Source organism: Martes martes (assembly GCF_963455335.1).
Source record: "Martes martes genome assembly, chromosome: 16".
Classification (NCBI taxonomy): domain Eukaryota; kingdom Metazoa; phylum Chordata; class Mammalia; order Carnivora; family Mustelidae; genus Martes; species Martes martes.
In genome coordinates, this window is record NC_137904.1 from 21,872,974 (window position 1) to 21,890,378 (window position 17,405).

Consider the following 17,405-nt stretch of genomic DNA (forward strand, 5'->3'; position numbering starts at 1 on the left):
TCCACTCTAAGATTATGCTCACTCATCATCTCTTTTTCAGGAACTTCTGTCCCTAATTCATGGCTCTCTCCTCACTGGTACTACAGTACTACTGGTATGCTAATACAGATTGTCTAAAAGTTATTTTGTATCCTCCCCACTACATTGTGGGATTTCTTAAGGGCTAGCCTAAGCTTTGTGGGTCTTGGTATCATCAGCAGCTTGCTCTGTGCCTGGTACCCTGGAAGACATTGAATAAAATTTTGTAAGTCGAATTGGGCAGGGTGCTTGGACATCATTTTGTGAAAGGACCAATGACTTTTTTTCAGCATAACTTCAGCTTGTTCCTTTTCTTCAGACATCAGAAACATCTCAGAATAGGATGGGTTCTGTTGGAGACGGTTATGTCACATCCCCAAACTTTAGCTCTGTCTCTGTAGGGACATAGAGATTGTACTTCTCAAACAACTAGTATCTGAGTGTGGATCTTTTGAGATAATAGGGTTCCTTAGAACCAGTCATGATTCTCAGTCTAAGACCTAGGTTCCAGGTTCCACGATAGATTCTCACACTTCTGAGTAGCAGAAAGGATTTTCAATAAGGCAGATACATTTGTATTTGCTTTATCATCCGTGGGTCCCATTCCAACATCTCATTAAAGACTGAGGTTTCAGAGCACGAAAAACAATATAACAGGGCTTCGAACTCTCAAAACCTTCTAAAACATCTGAGTTATCCCGGAAGCCTGCGGAGAGGATAGGGATGCTCATTGGCAGGTTTTGGAGAGGGTTTGGCGATCCACGGTTGATGCGTAGGACGGACCTCTGTCATTCCCCTTAGTTAAGCCCCTAGCACATGCTGGGCTAAGCAGGAAACATTCACTGACTCCCTGAAGCCCAGAATGGGTAGTTTTCTTGAAATGAGCAGATGTGTGTTTGTAGAACCGTGGTAGTAGCTCCCGAGTGGGTGGGAAAGAGCTTGCTTCCAATTTTCCCTCAAATACAAGAACTTGGTTCTGACTAGAATCCAAGCAACAAGTTGCCATCGAAAACGCAGTGAATGGTCAGCAAAGGATGCCTACAGGAAGAGACTTTGGGAACATTCTGTGTGTGTGTGTGTGTGTGTGTGTGTGTGTGTGTGTGTCTGTGTGAGTCTGTGTGTGTGTGTGTGTGTGTGTGTGTGTGAAAGACAGTCAACCGATCCTAAGCCTGCGTTTAATTATGCAGCCCCTCCCCTCCACCCCGCTGCCTCGAGCGCTCTAAAGGCTTCTGGAAAGGCTTTCTGGGTCCAGTACCCAAGGCCAGAGTATTCGGGCTCTGGGCCCAGCACAGAACCGCGCAGCCACCCCGGCAGCTAGGAAGCGGGAGCAGGGTGGGCCAGGAAGCCGGGGTCGCGTGGGGCCCACTCCCGTCAGCACCGAGGTGAGGCAGGGGTGCGGGCGGGACGGACCGTGTGGTGAGCCCGCCCGGTCGCCCCTCCCCTGGGCGGGGCCAGCCCAGACGGCGCTGACTCAGCAACGCGAGGGGGAGTTTTGTCCCTCCGCGGACCCCGTTTCTCTGGGCCTCAGCCCTCCGCCGCCACCGAGCCGGTTCCCTCTTTCCGGCGCTCCGAGTGCGAGTGGCAGGTCCGGCCGCTGAGGTAGCGAGCCGCGGCGTAACCCCGGTGCTCCCCCTGAGAACCCCGAAGCTACCGGTCCCCAGCCGGGCGGCGTGGCCACCATGAACAACGCGGGTGAGGCGTCGCTCTTCCCCGCCGAGGCCCTAGCGGGGTCCTCTCTGGGGGGTGCTCAAGCTGGGCCCCGGAGGCCCGGCGGCGGGGAGAGAACCGGGCCTGGGACCGGGGGCGAAGGCGGGAATGGAGCTTTCAGGGCGTGCTGGAGCGGTCTTGGAGGGAGACAGCACTTGGGGGAGGTCGCCAGTAAAGGGCTTCGCCGCCGCAAGTGTCATCTCCGGATGGTCGGGCCTCCGAAGTTGGAGCCAAGCAGTGGGAGTCCGGGATCGGCCCTCTAAAGCCTCCTTTTGGTGTTAGAAATACCATTTGGTCTTCCAACAGGGCTGAATTCGGAGAAGGTAGCTGCTCTGATTCAGAAACTGAATTCCGACCCTCAGTTCGTACTTGCCCAGAATGTCGGGACCACCCACGACCTGCTGGACATCTGCTTGAAGAGGGCCACGGTACAGGGTGCCCAGCATGTGTTCCAGCACGCTGTGACTCAGGAAGGCAAGCCAGTCACTAACCAGAAGAGCTCAGGTGAGGTCTCACAGCTCCTTGCACACTTTACTGGACCTTCCTGACAGCGCCCCCATTTTGATGTCTTAAGAGTGGTCTTGAGTAGAAGTTTGTGTTGAAAGAACTTGAAGTAAATTTCTAGAGAACAGGCACAGGGAAAGGCAGATCCAAGGACGTTACCTTATGACTTATTTTGGTCCTCTGTGCCTTGGTAGTGTATCTGCTTTAAGCACTGAAATGACAAGTCCATGGTCATCTGTTTGAATGTAATTCACTGTATGGTGTCCTGAAGTTAGGTGACTTTAGCCTGGTGTCTTGGAGATACCTTGTTTTGGTACAAAGTGAACCATGCAGAAATGTTCATGATCCAGAAACTCCCCAAAATGTTCTTGCCCTGAAGGCCATACACAAATGTATGAAATGGAAAAGACACGATGTTATTTTTAAGTAGGCTTTTTGGTTGCAGTTTGAGCAGATGTGCTAATGGGCTCACTTCCTGCCAATAGACCAGTTTGTAATACAGAAAAATACTCAATTCTCATGCCTTACTCCTCAAGAGCTCTTGTTTTGTTGTCTAGCACCACTGTCAGAAAAACAGCTACGGTGAAACATTGGTTATCCAGGAATCTAAATAAGGAGGACATTCTTATAACAAAATCGTACTAAAAGAACTTTGTAAAGTGTATCCATTTAAAAATTATTCCCAGTCTATTTTTTTTTAAAGATTTTATTTATTTATTTGGCAGAAAGAGATCACAAGTAGGCAGAGGCAGGCAGAGAGAGGGAAACAGGCTCCCCGCTGAGCAGAGACCCGATGTGGGGCTCGATCCTAGGACCCTGAGATCATGACCTGGGCCGAAGGCAGAGGCTTAACCCACTGAGTCACCCAGGCGCCCCTCCCAGTCTATTTTTTTTTTAAAGATTTTGTTTATTTATTTATTTGAGAGAGAGAGAGAGAGAGACAGAGCGTGCACAAGTGGGGGAAGTGGGAGAGGGAGAAGCAGACTCCCCACTGGGCAGAATGAGCGATGTGGGGCTTGATCCCAGAATCCTGGGATCATGACCTGAGCTGAAGTCAGACACTTAACCGACTGAGCCACCCAAGTGCCCTACTCCCAGTCTGTTTTGACAGAAAGCAGATCAGTCCTTGCTGAGAGCCAGTCAGAACTCAAAGTGTACACTTCATATGGATATATTTTGTTGTATGGAAATTAGACCTCAGTAAAATTGGTTTTTAAATGTTAAGGAAAAAAAAGTCACGACCTTGCCATAATTACTGTTTTGCCATAGTAGGACGTGCTTGGGATGGTGTGGACTGTCAGGCTACAAATGATCCATTTAGTAATGTCACAGTGGCCCTACACAATCCGGATTTCAGTGACCTCTGGAATAGATCAGGTCTTATATATTCTGTAGTAACACTGTTATTTACAACAGATATCAATACCACATGAGCTATGTAGTTTATTTTCATGCACTTTTCACATTAACAGTTCATCCATATTTTCTTTACTGGGAAATAATATATAATATATATTGATAATATATAAGTATAATATATTTATAATAATAATATAAGAGAGGTGGCATCTAGACAAACCCAAGGTAAAGATGAACTAAGTCATTAGTGACTTTCAAAAACCACTATAGTTACTTATTTTTAATTGTTTTTTCTTGTTACAAAATTGTTATTTTTTTTAAAAAGATTTATTTATTTTGGGGGGGGCACATGGGCAGGGGGAGGGCAGAAGGAGAGGGAGAAAGAATCCTCAGCCAGACTACCCTCTTGAGTGTGGAGCCTGCCGTGGGCTCTATCTCAGTACCCTGAGACCGTGACCTGAGTTGAAATCAGGAGCTGGCCACCTAACCAACTGAGCCACCCAGGTGTGCCACAAAATTATTGTTCTTTAGTGTAGAATATTTGCAAAATACCAACAAGTATATGTTTTTTTCTGTTAGGTCTTTATTCTGTGTGTGTGTGTGTGTTTAATATAGGTGGATACCTTACATATTGTTAGGTAACCTGTCTACCTTTCTCACTTACCAATATAGCATGAACATAAGTTCATAGCAGTAAAGAAGTTATCCCCAAATAAAAGTCAAGGTTTTTCCCTCTGAATTTTCCTTTAGGAAAGAGAGAGTTACCCTATGTTTGAGGCCTTACAGAGATCCTCGTAAGGAGCGCTCTTGGCTAATTTATTTTGAAGTAAAATACAATTTGGTAAGCACTTTACTCTGAAATGACCTCAATCTGTGCTAGTGTTGGATGCTTATAGAGATCATTGGATTGAATCAGTTTTTTAAAAAGGTGAAAAATTTGAACATAGTATATTCCTAGGACAGGACCTCACATGGAAATGTTGGCTATCATTATAAATAGGCTAAAGATCACTTACATCAGTACAGGTAATGGTAACATTGTAGAGTTTATGATTATCTGCTTACCAGACAAGTTAAGAAGATGATTGTATAATTGGCACTGGCACACAGTTTTCAGGAACAGCATCATGCGTGAATTCAAAACATTGCTGTGACTCAAACATAATAGATGGAGGAAAGATGATGTGTTCTAATTGTAAGAGTGGGTCTAATGATGTCAAAAGCACGATACCAAGATACAAGTGAAGAGTGAATCAGTGTGAAAATGACATATGTGAAAGTGAAAAAAACAATGCTACATCAATTTATTAATGTTAACATGACTTTAAATATCTGTATATGTTTAAATTACTTAATGTTGTAGGTGGACATTTACTATTTCATCTCTATTTTTTAATGTCTGTATGGTCCAGTTAGCTAAACAACTTTTTCTTTTTTTTTTCCTAAAGATTTTATTTTATTTATTTTTGAGAGAGAGAGTGTGAACCTGTGTGCAGGGGTTGGGGGCAGGGAAGGGGGGCGGAGGTAGAGGGAAGAACTCCAAGTCGGCTCCATACCCAGTGCAGAGCCCAACATGGAGCTCTGTCTTGCAGTGAGATCATGGCCTGAGCCAAAAGCAAGAGTTGGATGCTTAACCAACTAAGCCACCCATGAGCCCCCGAAGATTTTATTTTTTAAATAATCTCTACACCCAATGCAGGGCTGGAACTCACAGCCCTGAGATCAAGGGTTGCATGCTCAACTGATTGAGCCAGCTAGGCATCCCAACAGCTTTTTCTTTTTAATTCTCTTGGGAGACTGGGGATTGACTTATGTTAGGGTCATCTTATATTGAAGCATATACTGTATGTTCCAGATTAATGGGTGGGGTCTTTTTAAAGCTTTTGTCATATATTGCCAGTTGCCCTCAGGTATTTCGTACCTGTTTAGATCTCTATCCAGACTGTATAATAATGCTGTTTCCCAAATCCATCCCAATACTGGGCGTAATCAGTTAAAAAATAATGTATCCCCACCTAACATTTTGAAAATGTTTCTTTGCCATTTGTATCTTTTTTTGCCATTATGTATTCATGATCTCTGCTCATGTCTTTCTAGCAATATTTCTTTTTCTAATGTGATTTTCTTAGGTGATTTGTATTGGGTTCTTTTTTTTTTTTGTATTGGATTCTTTAAATGGTATGTAAAGAGATTTTTTCATATGTTAAGGATATTAACATATATCCTTTGCATATATATTTCAAATACTAATTCCTACCTTTCTTGTTTTGGTGTTGTTTTAATCTTTCTGTTCTTTCTGATTTAGTTTTAAATTGTTCAAGATCTTCTCATGCATTCAGTTTTGGGAAACAGGGATAGGACAATGTTGTAATCTATGTGAACACTCAGTCTAATTTTTTGGTTTGCTTTCTTGTTTCAGGGCGATGCTGGATCTTTTCTTGTCTGAATGTTATGAGACTTCCATTCATGAAAAAATTAAATATTGAAGAATTTGAGTTTAGTCAATCTTATCTCTTTTTCTGGGACAAGGTAGGGGACTGATCTTGCAAGATTCTTGTTTCAGTATCAACCTTGATAGGGACTATCTCTTCATTTCTTGCTTTTCCAGTTGTAGTTTGCCCCATTATAGATGGGACACCACTTATTCTGATTTCCAAAGTATCAAAGGTTGACTCTTCAAAGGCAGAACTGCTTTTGTTTGGTAGGTGGCTACTTTTTTGCAAGGAAATAATAAGTCTACTTACTGACTCACCTACTGCTTCTTTGTTTCTTAACTTATTTAAAATTTTTTATTTTGTTTTTAATAATTTCTCCTCTTACCATCTTTATTTAGGTTATTTGGTCTTTCTAGGACCTAATTTCCCGACTCTGGGTAGTACTTATATGAAAAACAGTAAATTTTGCTTAATTTTTTAATTTTTAAAATGTACATCATATAAGTGTTCATTAGATATTTACGGAATATCAGATTTTGTTTCAAAATAAAGCAGTGCATGGTTTTGGATAAACTATTGGGATGTAGCTATAGAAATATAAGAAGAAACTTTAAATATTCTTATGAAGCCAGATACTGATACTTAATTACCAACTTTAGTTTAAAAATACCTGCTGTGGTGGGGCTATGGTAGGCCCAAACTCCTGTTGTATTGCTAGTGCCAATAAAAGTTTTAGCTCTCTTTTCCTTTAATTTTATTTAACTTTTCTTATCTAGGTTGAACGTTGTTATTTCTTCTTAAATGCTTTTGTGGAAACAGCCCAGAAGAAGGAGCCTGAGGATGGTAGGCTGGTGCAGTATTTGCTTATGAATCCCGCGAATGATGGTGGACAGTGGGATATGCTTGTCAATATTGTTGGTAAGAGCCTTTCTCTAATGGAACTGAAACTCAGCATGATCAAGCAAGGCCCTGTAGTTGGGCATGGACTGTTTCTTTGGTGGTTATGTGCAGAGTAAAATCAGTCCCCCAGAAGGATGTAGTTAGCTCTGAGAACTTTTATCTCATACTCTCACCTTTTTCTTAAATGAGAGGTAAGGAGATAGGTACTGTGAAGAGTTGGTTGGGGAAGAAACTGGTTGTATTAAGTAGAACCAACTTTCTATGAAAAAGTTTATCTTTTGTCCATCAATGTAATCAAGACACAGCTGTTTAATTACAACTGCAGCTGTTTAATAATATCCTCGTTCAAAAAAGTGGTGTCTTTTGGGAAAACCTCATCATGCTGAGCTCTTTACATAGTATTATAGATAAAAAGAGCAGAATTCTTTCTTAGATCTGTTGATAAATATCCAGATTCAGTGACCTGTTTATTAATATGAAGCATAAAATTGTTAAGTTTTCTGATTTAGACCAGCAAACTATGGCCTGTTCTTTAAAGCGATAGCTATTTTTGCCACAGTTTTTAGTGCTGGAGTATGCTTTTACCTTATTGAACGCCAAAATATGTTTTCTTTTAGAAAAATATGGTGTCGTCCCTAAGAAGTGCTTCCCTGAATCTTATACAACAGAGGCAACCAGAAGGATGAATGATATTCTGAATCACAAGGTGCAACATATGGAGCAGGGTGGGATTGAATTTAGTGTACTTACCTTAAAACTCTTAACTGATTTTCAAGAGGGATTTCTGGGCATTTCAGTGTACAGTTTATGTACAAGGTAGCTACTCAGTGTCTTTCAGAGGCAATGTAGCTACATATTAACTTTAAAAATAATTGAGCTTAGAGAGATTTATTGTCTTTTTAAAAAACTTCTACTTTTATTTCTATTGATTTAAATGTTTTCTTTTTTTTTTTTTTAATTTATTTATATATTTATTTGACAGAGAGAGAGAGAGAGAGAGCGAGAGCGCGCACAAGTAGGCAGAGCAGCGGGCAGAGAGAGAGGGAGAAGCAGGCTCTCCACTGAGCAGGGAGCCTGATCCGCGGCTTGATCCCAGGACCCTACTGCCCTACTGACTGAGCCACCCAGGCGCCCCAATTTAAGTGTTTTCTTATGGGTACTGAGGAAAGAAAGTCCCACGCTTAATATGGGCCATAAACCCACTGGGTTCTAGTGTCTGGGAGAATTTTATGTTCTAGTAAAACCAGAGAGAATTACTTGTGAGACTTTCTTAAAGAGTATGCAGAGTTCTGAGGCGCCCCAAACCACATCAGTGTAGTTTATCCACCCACTAAAGATTTGATGTGTCACTAAACTGCTTTTTATTGCTTCAGTTATCTTAGTGAATCATTCTTTTTCTATACATAACCCATTTTCCCAAGGTGGGTTATATATATATATATATATATATATATATATGTGTGTGTGTGTGTGTGTGTGTGTGTATATATATATATATATATTTTTTTTTTTTTAAGTAAACTCTGCACCCAACATGGAGCTTGAACTCACAAAGCCAAGATCAAGAGTTGCATCCTCTATTGACTAAGCCAGCCAGGCACCCCCGCAAGAAAGGTTTTCAGTCTTACAGGGATGGTGCTCCACCAGCCAGACCTCTTTTTAGAGAACTGGGAGTTGCCAGAATCGCCTCTCTTGATCTACAAGGCTGAGATTGGATTTGTCACCCCTGGGAGAAAGATTGGATTTTAATATAAACTATAGATGTGTTTCCCCAATACTAGAAGTAGGTTATTTTCCACCCAGGAAACTCAGAATTCTTATCCACAGGTTAAAAGATCCTTAATAGTATATCTTTGGGTTTCATTTTAGAGGAGAGCAAGATCCTTTTTAGAGCACTGTGGTTAGATTTAAGACTCACCTTTATCTTAGGTACTTTCAGAATTGAAAACAACAAAAATGAAAACTCTAAGGTTGGCATAGCTATTTGTTATAATGATTTGGTAAGGAAGGAGAAGTGAACAACCAGTAAAATTCTAAATAAAAATCTACTAGAGTGACTTAGTGGCATAATAATCTTAAGTCTCCTGCTTTTCCTAGGGGTGATAGGCATTATGGAATCAGACGTTTTCCCCATACCCAGGCCCATATTGGCACAGAGGGTATCATTAGTTGCAGAGTAGGAACAGGTCCCTCTATAATTCTTTGGGAATAAGCCATGTTTTTTCCCTGTATGGAAAGTTTTTAGCCATTTTAAGTGGACTGGTTGGGGAGGTACATACATGTTTTTATGAACTTTGCCCTGGGTCTTGGTTTAGTTACACTTCAAAAGAACTAGTACTGGTCTACTAGGCTCATTTACAGTTGAAGTTGGGTTAACTATTTGGAGTACTGAATAAGTTTCTGTCATAGATGAGGGAATTCTGTATACGACTACGGAACCTGGTACACAGTGGAGCGACCAGAGGAGAAATCTCAGCCACACAAGATGTCATGATGGAGGAGGTAATAACAATTATTTGGATTTTTTGTGACCATTCTAAAGAGCTCTCAGAATATTTCCATCTGTTAAACTGATTAGGAAGCACAGTCATCGCAGTAAATGTAGAATTGAGTTGAAAATTAATTACTTTACGACTAAAAAACTGAGGTGTAAACTTTGTATTTTAATATGGGACTTGCACTTAACATCTTCTAATTCTCAATTTAATGTTCTATACAATTCATTCTTTTATTCATTTCATAAATATTAAATATCTGCTAGGACTTTGGCACTAGGGATACAAAAAAGAGAAAGACATAGTCTCTACAAAGTGTTCAATCTCTTGGAAAAAGAAACACACGATTAGTTATGGTATATCCTGTGTCACAGGTGTGTAAAAAAGGATTTTTTAGTCCTCTAGTACTCCCTCTTAGAAGAGGGAGTAGCTAATTCAACAAGCCGAAGGTTTCATGGGGAAGATATTTGAACCAGCTCTTAGAAAACAATAGGAATTTATCAGATGGCTGATTGGGAAGAGTGTTCCAGACGAAGGGAATTGCATGTACAGTGACATGAACAAAGGTATCCTCAGAGAACAGTGTAGCTGAAACATAGTATCTTTTTTTTTTTTTAAAGATTTTATTTATTTATTTGTCAGAGAGAGAGAGGGAGAGAGAGTGAGCGAGCATAGGCAGCGGCAGAGGGAGAGGGAGAAGTAGGTTCCCTGCCAAGCAAGGAGCCCGATGTGGGACTTGATCCCAGGACGCTGGGATCATGACCTGAGCTGAAGGCAGCTGCTTAACCAACTGAGCCACCCAGGGGTCCCTGAAACATAGTATCTTGTGTGTGATTGGTAGCAAATAAAGCTGGAAAGGCAGGGCTGTAAGGGATCTTAGGTAGTGGTCAGGACTTTTGGCTTTATTTTGTAGGAATAAAGATCGGAAGCTATTGATGGTTATGTCACTTAATGTATGTGAAAACATTTTGGAAAACATGAAAAGCATTAAGCAAATGTTAGGTGTAATATTTATTATCAAGGCAGTTAATCTTTATTAAGACTATACATAATACAGATGGATATGTATAAAAGTATGAATTACTCTGAGAAAAGAAAAAGCATTTCCCTTTTTCATCCAGTGGGCCCATTACTAGTGGGTTCCATGACTAGGAACCAGTCAACTAACAGTTTCCTTTCAAAACTGTTTGTATAGAGTTAAAATGGCCTAATTTTTTCACTGCCATGGACAAACCTAATGCTTCACTTGTGTTTTCCTTTGAATTTCAGAGAGCCATTTAAAGTGTAGTTGAGACTGTGGTCCTTGGAATCAGACTGTCTGAGTTCTAGTCTTCTCATTATTTAACAGGTGTGTGACCCAGGACAGGTTCCTAAGCTATCAGGTCTGTTCAGGTAAATGTGCCTAGCCTAGTGCTTCACACAGGAGCTGTTTTTCCTTTCTTTTCCTTTCCTTTCCTTTCCTTTCCTTTCCTTTCCTTTCCTTTCCTTTCCTTTCCTTTCTTCTCTTCCTTTCCTTTCCTTCTTCTCTTCTCTTCTTTCTCCCTTTCTTTCTTTCTCTTTCTCCTTCTCTTTCTTTCTTTCTTTCTTTCGAATCTCAAGCAGACTCAGCGCTGAGTGCGGAGCCCAACATGGTGCTCAGCCTCACAACCCTGACATGACCTGAGCTAAAACCAAGAGTAGGACACTTTACTGACTGAGCTACCCAGGCAACCCTATTACTTAAATATTCATTGAGTGGATTGGATGCAGGGGTTTCATTTTGCTAAGTGCATTTAAGTTATCTCCTATCTACCCGTTTTTTCTGAGGATTCCTATTTAAGAGAGGTATCTGAGAGTAATAGGAAAAAGTAGTCTTTGGAGTTAGACATGGATTTCAGTTTTGGTTTTATCACTTACAGCTCTCTGATATGCGATAATATGCTTAACCTGTTTGAGATTCAGTTTGGGATTTAAAATATATTCCTCATTGGATTTTTGTGGGGATCAAATAAGGAATTAGATAGAAGAATGCAAGCCATGGTCCCTGGCATATAGCAGTTGTCCAGTATGTGTTAATTCTCTTCCTTCAAGCTTGGAATGATCTCTCTTGTTGAGGCCATATTTCCTGCATGATTTGCTTTCATTTATGATTATAGTAAAATGGTAGGGTATAGTAAGCATAAAAGTTCTATAAACAGTTCTGGAAAAGAGCCTAGATAATATTTCTTACAAATTGTAAGCATCCTGTTGGCTTTTGTTGTTTGCTTTAACAATCTTTCAAATAGTGTATCTAAGATCCGTGTCCTGACCCTGGGATTGGCTGATAAAAATTAGGGCAGATGTATTTCATATATTTTTCCTTCCTTACTCCTATCTCGGAAAAATAGTAAAACACCACCTTACTGAGTCCATGAATATGGTGGATGTTTTATAAGATTATTTACCTAATGATTCTGCCTAAACTGTTGACTCCAGAATTCTGTGTGGTCGGTCGTTAGATTTTTACAGACCCCTAAACCCCTCTTTATTGATTACGACTCTTTGGTAATGAGGAGTCTAGCTCTGGTTTTAAAGCCACAAATTAGAACCTATGATTTGCCTAGCCTTGTAGGCACATTAAAATAATGACTAAATTAACAGCCATGAAGCTCAGATGGCTTTGAATGAAATGTGTTTGTACTAAAGGCATTATTTAGAGAAGTGCAGGTTGCTTGTTGTGATGACAGACCAGACAGATCCATTTTGGAAACATGTAGTCCCCTTTACTGCAGTGTTTTCTTGGTGCATCTACTCTTTTTTTTTTTAGCCCCCAGATCTCCTTGGGATTATTAATGTAGTCTCTCAAAACTCTGTTGAAAACAAAACATAAAGACTGGAAACAATATTTACCAGTGCCATGAAAAGAGATAGGAAGCCATTATGATTCGCTGAAGAAATTCTGTAGCAGTGGCGCTCAGCTCTTAAAACTGGACATAGGCCTAGGCTTGCTCCAGACGTGCAAGATCAGTTTCCCTGAGACTGGAGCCTAATTATCTGTATTTTTATTTTTTATTTTAAAGACATCTTTGCATAAAAAACATTTTCTAAATATCAAAAACATAAGAAGGTATACAGTGAAAAGTCTTCTTTCCATCCTATTCTCCATCCTTCTAGTTCTCCTGTATCCCCCAACCAGTTTTTTTAGTTTGTTTCTATATTAGTTGTTAGTTATCCTTCCAGAAACCTTTTTTTTTTTTTTTTTACAATCCAATATGAGTTTATATTATTTTCCTCTTTTTTTTTGCAGAGGCGTTAGTCTATTACTCATATTGTTCTGCACAGCGTTTTGTTTTTTTTTTTAAGATTTTTATTTATTTATTTGACAGACAGAGATCACAAGTAGGCAGAGAGGCAGGCAGAGAGAGAGAGGAAGGAAAGCAGGCTCCCCGCTGAGCAGAAAGCCCGATGTGGGGCTCGATCCCAGGACCCTGGGATCATGACTGGAGCTGAAGGCAGCGGCTTAACCCACTGAGCCACCCAGGTGCCCCGTGTTTTTTTTTTTTTAACTTAACAATATGTCTTGGTAATCTTTCTATATTGATACCTGAAGAGTTTCTGCATTTAAAAAATATTTGCATAGAATTCTGTTGTATAAATGATTTATTTGGTCCTTAGTAATGGACATTCTGATTATTTTCAAGCTTTTATTAAAAATATAATAAATAATCTTGTATATACATTATTTTGCATATATGCTTGTATAATTGTAGGTATATTTCTATAAGTAGAATTTTTTTTTTTTAGGTAGGCTCCATGCCCAGCCTGGAGCCCAGTGCAGGGCATGAGCTCACAACCCTGTGATCAAGACCTGAGCTGAAATCAAGAGTTGGACACTTAACTGAGCCACCTGGGTGCCCCAAAGTAGAATTTTTTTTAAAGTAAGCTTTACTACACCCAATGTGGGGTTGAACTCATGACGCTGAGATCAAGAGTTGCATATTTTACTGACTGAGGCAACAAGGTGCCCCAAAGAAGTAGAATTTTTGAGTCAGAGAAAATATTCATTTGTAATTTCAGTATGTAATGCAAATTATCTTCTTTGGGGATTATACCAGTTTATACTCAGATCAGCAGTATCTGATAGAACCTGTTTACCATTAGTTTTACCAAGGCAATATACTTATCAAACAACTGGATATTTACCAGTCTGATCGGTAAACAGTTGATAGATAAACGATTTGATAGGTAAAGTATCTCATTGTAATATTTTCTTACTTTGAGTGGGGCTGAGCATCATTTCTGTGAACTGTAACTTATTTTTCTTCTCTTATAATTTCTAGGTACTCCTTACCTTGGCCCTTTTTGATATAAATTACATTTTTTCCCCTTAGTCTTTTGTTTATCTGTGATATGTTTTTTTCTTGCTATGCAGAATTTTTTACTTAGATATAGCCAAATTTGAAATTTTTTATAGTTCTTAAGTAGAAAGACTTTTCTCTAATTATGAAAGAATTCTTCCATTTTTCTTCTAATACTTGTAGGGTTTTGATTTTTGTATTTGAATCTGTAATCTGTTTAAAATTTATCCTGGCATAGGGTATGAGGCATGGATCTAACTTTTTTCCCTGAAGGCTACCCAATTTACCCACATTTTTTTCCTTTCCATCCTCTCTCTACCCCTTAATTTGATGCCATTTTTATCCTTTTAAAGCTTCTGGGCTTTCAATTCTGTTCTGTTAGTTTGTTTATTCTTTTGCCAATAACTGTATTTAGTTGCTGGAGCTACATAGAGTGTTGTAATATTTGTGAGGCTGGTCCCGTCTCATTCTTCTCTTATTGTTTTCCTGGCTAATTTTGTTTTGGCATCTAATTAAGGCATCTGTACTTTTAAAAGCTTCTCAGATGATTCTGGTTAAGATCCACTACTATGAAGAAATAACATTTTCTAGTATGGTCTTCTCTTTTGGATTCTGGAAGAGAAAAGGGAATTATTCTTTTGATAGCCTTGGAGGACATCTCTGACACTGAATAAGGGAGTAACCTCAGGTTAGTTCTTAAAGGTTCTTAAAGGAAAAAGAGAATGTTCACCTACTATGTTTCTTTTCCCTTTTTACTAAAGAGATATAATCAGGAAAATCAGTAAGTACTTAAACCAAAGACTTTCATTAATAGTTAAAATTCTGAAGTAATATGAACTAAGTGTTTAAATTCAGGCAGTCTCTTAAGTATTCTGGAGCTGAAAGTTAGTTGACTGAATTCCTTCAGAAGTGAAAATTTCACATCTCCAAACAATACAAAATCCTTAGTTAAAATGGAGATAAGTTGTGTATCATGTTTGCTTACAACCCTAAATACATTTTGCATCATTATCTGTCATGAAAACCAAACATAATGAAGACCTTTATTCCTTACCTTTGTGAACTGTCATTTAAATGTCTTCATTGGATCTGAGTCACATTTTTCTGTTTAGCTCATTGAGAATCAGAGTTGTTTCGAAAATAAACCTGCATTTCTTCTATCATAGTTTAGTGGATATTATAAAAAGAAAAACAAAAGCCCATGAAGATGTGTTTTTCTTTTTGAAGTGGATGAAAGACTTTTATCCTCCCAACTCTTGACTTGAAAGAATGTTCAGAATTGCTTGCTGAGTCAGACTTGGATCCAACCAGCCCAAGGTTCTGTTTTGACTGTAGCACCCACGAGGCATACTGTGTGAAGCATTCTGGACCCCCACAGCACTCAGTCAACATATTTCTCAGTGCCTATTACATGGGAGGAGTTGCAGATAATACATGTTAAGTAACTTACATTTAGTAGGGGAATAAAATAAGTAATACAAAGTGAAGTAAAGTAAATGTAAAGATATGCAGGCATGTCTAACTCCAAGGATGGAATTGGTACTTATTACTTGGGGGATCAAGGAAGGCTTCCTAGAGAAAGTCGCATTTGAGGTACACTTTGAATGAAGTAAGTTTGGAGTGAAAAGCATTCTAGATATGCTTACGAGAGATTTGGTGAGCAGTGAGGAGGCTATTTTACCTTGAGTCTTGGGGAGGAGCAAAAATGGTTTTTCTCAGAAAGTGATGTGAAGTCTGTCTGCATTAGAATCATAGGAAGCTTGTCAAAAAGTGCAGATTTCTGGGTCCCACTGCAGATATACTGAATCTGAATCTCTGGGGATGGGCTCTATAATCCGCATTAAATTAGTGATCCTGAGACACACTGAAGTTTGAAGCTAGAATAATGTGGAAAGTTAGAATTAGACATAACATCATAAAAGTTTTGAATATTAGTATATGTGCTGCCGAAGCAAGCGTGAGTTTTGAATATTAGGGTAAGAGTTTAACTAAGTAGGAAATGAGCAGTTAGAAAGTTTGGAGGGGAGTGATGTGAAATAAAGCTGCCCTTCAGGAGATTAATTTAATTAAGTGAAGCTGGAAGGAGGAGGAGAGTTAGGGAGACCAGTTATGAAGCCGTGGCAGTTCAGGTGGGACTGATTAGGCCTGAACAAGGGTAGTGACAGTAGAAATGGAAGAGGGGAGAAACTGAGCTCTGAGAGGAAAAATCTCTATGACTTGGCAGCTTATCTACCAAGAATTCATCATTAAAAATAATGTTAAGGAAATGAATGAATACAAACAAGAAAGAGAATCAGATTTATACATACGGACAACAAACTGATGTTCATCCGAAGGAGGGGATTGAGGGGATAGGCTAAATTTTGGGGTGAAGGGGAGTGAGGAAAAACGTTGATACTCGTTAATTCCGTAAGCATTAATGGAATACCTACTAAATACTGAGCATTTCTGAGTGCTAGCAGTATAGTGATGACCAAGACAGACATGGTCCCTGCTCTCATGGACTTTACATACTAGTGGAGGGAGACAGACAAGTAAATGAACAGGAAACTATCTAATGTGATATGTACTTTGAAGAACAAGTAATACGGTGATTGCTGAGGTGGTCAGGAAAGGCCTTTCTGAGGTCAAATTTGAGCTGAGACATGAGTAACAGGAAGACCAGCTGTGCAGAGATGTGGATACAGAGCATACCAGACAGAGGGGACAGTAAGTGCAAAAGCCATAAGATGGGAGAAAGCTTGGTATTTTTGAGGAACAAAGGAAGGCATTGTGGCTTGAGCTTGGAAAGAAGGTGGGAATGGTTGGAATGGGTCATGTAGAGGATAGGAGAACATGCGGCCTACAAGCCAGGGTAATGAGTTTGCATTTGTAACCATGGCAGTTAAAAAAAAATCCCTCTGAGTGTTTTGAGAATGGATAGTAAAATAAAGAGAAAAAGTAGGGAGACTATTTAAGAGGCTCTTCTGGTCCTTTAAAGGAGAGGTTATAATGATTGGGTCCAGGCTGGTGAGGGTGAAGATGGAGAGAACGCCATACATTTTGGAATATATTTCCAAAGTGAAGCTCTCAGGACTTGCTGAGGTCAGGGGGACGTCAGTTGATGGCCTGGTACCTTGAAGGGGAGGGCTTGCAGAGACAGAGAAGGTCTGTAGGCAGTTAGGGCAGTGTGTGGAAAGGGCTAGCAAATGCAAATGAGAAAAATAATAAATAATAAGGCTTTGGAGGAGGGAAAGAATAGATGTGGTTTGAAAGTAGTGCTTTCAAACTTCAGTGTGCTCACCAGTTCCCTAGAGAGCTTGTTAAAATGCAGATTGATTCAGGTCTGGGTGGAGCTAGAAAGTCTGCATTTCAATTTCTTTGATTCAAATGCGGCTCTAGACCTCAAAATCATCATTTGACTATTAGTTATCAGCTCTCTATATGAGCTCATTTAACATCACAGAGGGGCACATAGCTTTTAAGTCTACTTTTTAATGTCTTTCCCTGCCTGAATATATATTCAGTGCCTCCAGAAAGTATTTCCTTTGCCTGTTTTTGCAGGCACAGGTGGGTGTTTTATAATTTGTTCTTAAATTAATTAATTTATTTTAGAGAAAGGGAAAGGGGCTGAGAGGGGCAGAGGGAGAGGGAAAGAGAGTCTCAAGCAGGTGGAGTCCGATTCAGGGCTT

General features: G+C 39.8%; 1 protein-coding gene across 1 annotated transcript in view; it reads left to right on the plus strand.

Annotated features, from left to right (window-relative positions):
• The first annotated feature begins 1,486 nt into the window (after window positions 1-1,486).
• The window catches only part of BLMH (bleomycin hydrolase), a 44,212-nt gene continuing 28,293 nt past the window's right edge, over window positions 1,487-17,405 (plus strand). Inside the window, exons 1-6 of the mRNA XM_080825972.1 lie at window positions 1,487-1,710; window positions 2,032-2,229; window positions 6,008-6,117; window positions 6,800-6,941; window positions 7,541-7,629; window positions 9,333-9,425. Coding sequence (XP_080682098.1) covers window positions 1,698-1,710; window positions 2,032-2,229; window positions 6,008-6,117; window positions 6,800-6,941; window positions 7,541-7,629; window positions 9,333-9,425 — 645 coding nt within the window. The 5' untranslated portion in view covers window positions 1,487-1,697. The remainder of the gene's footprint in view (window positions 1,711-2,031; window positions 2,230-6,007; window positions 6,118-6,799; window positions 6,942-7,540; window positions 7,630-9,332; window positions 9,426-17,405) is intronic.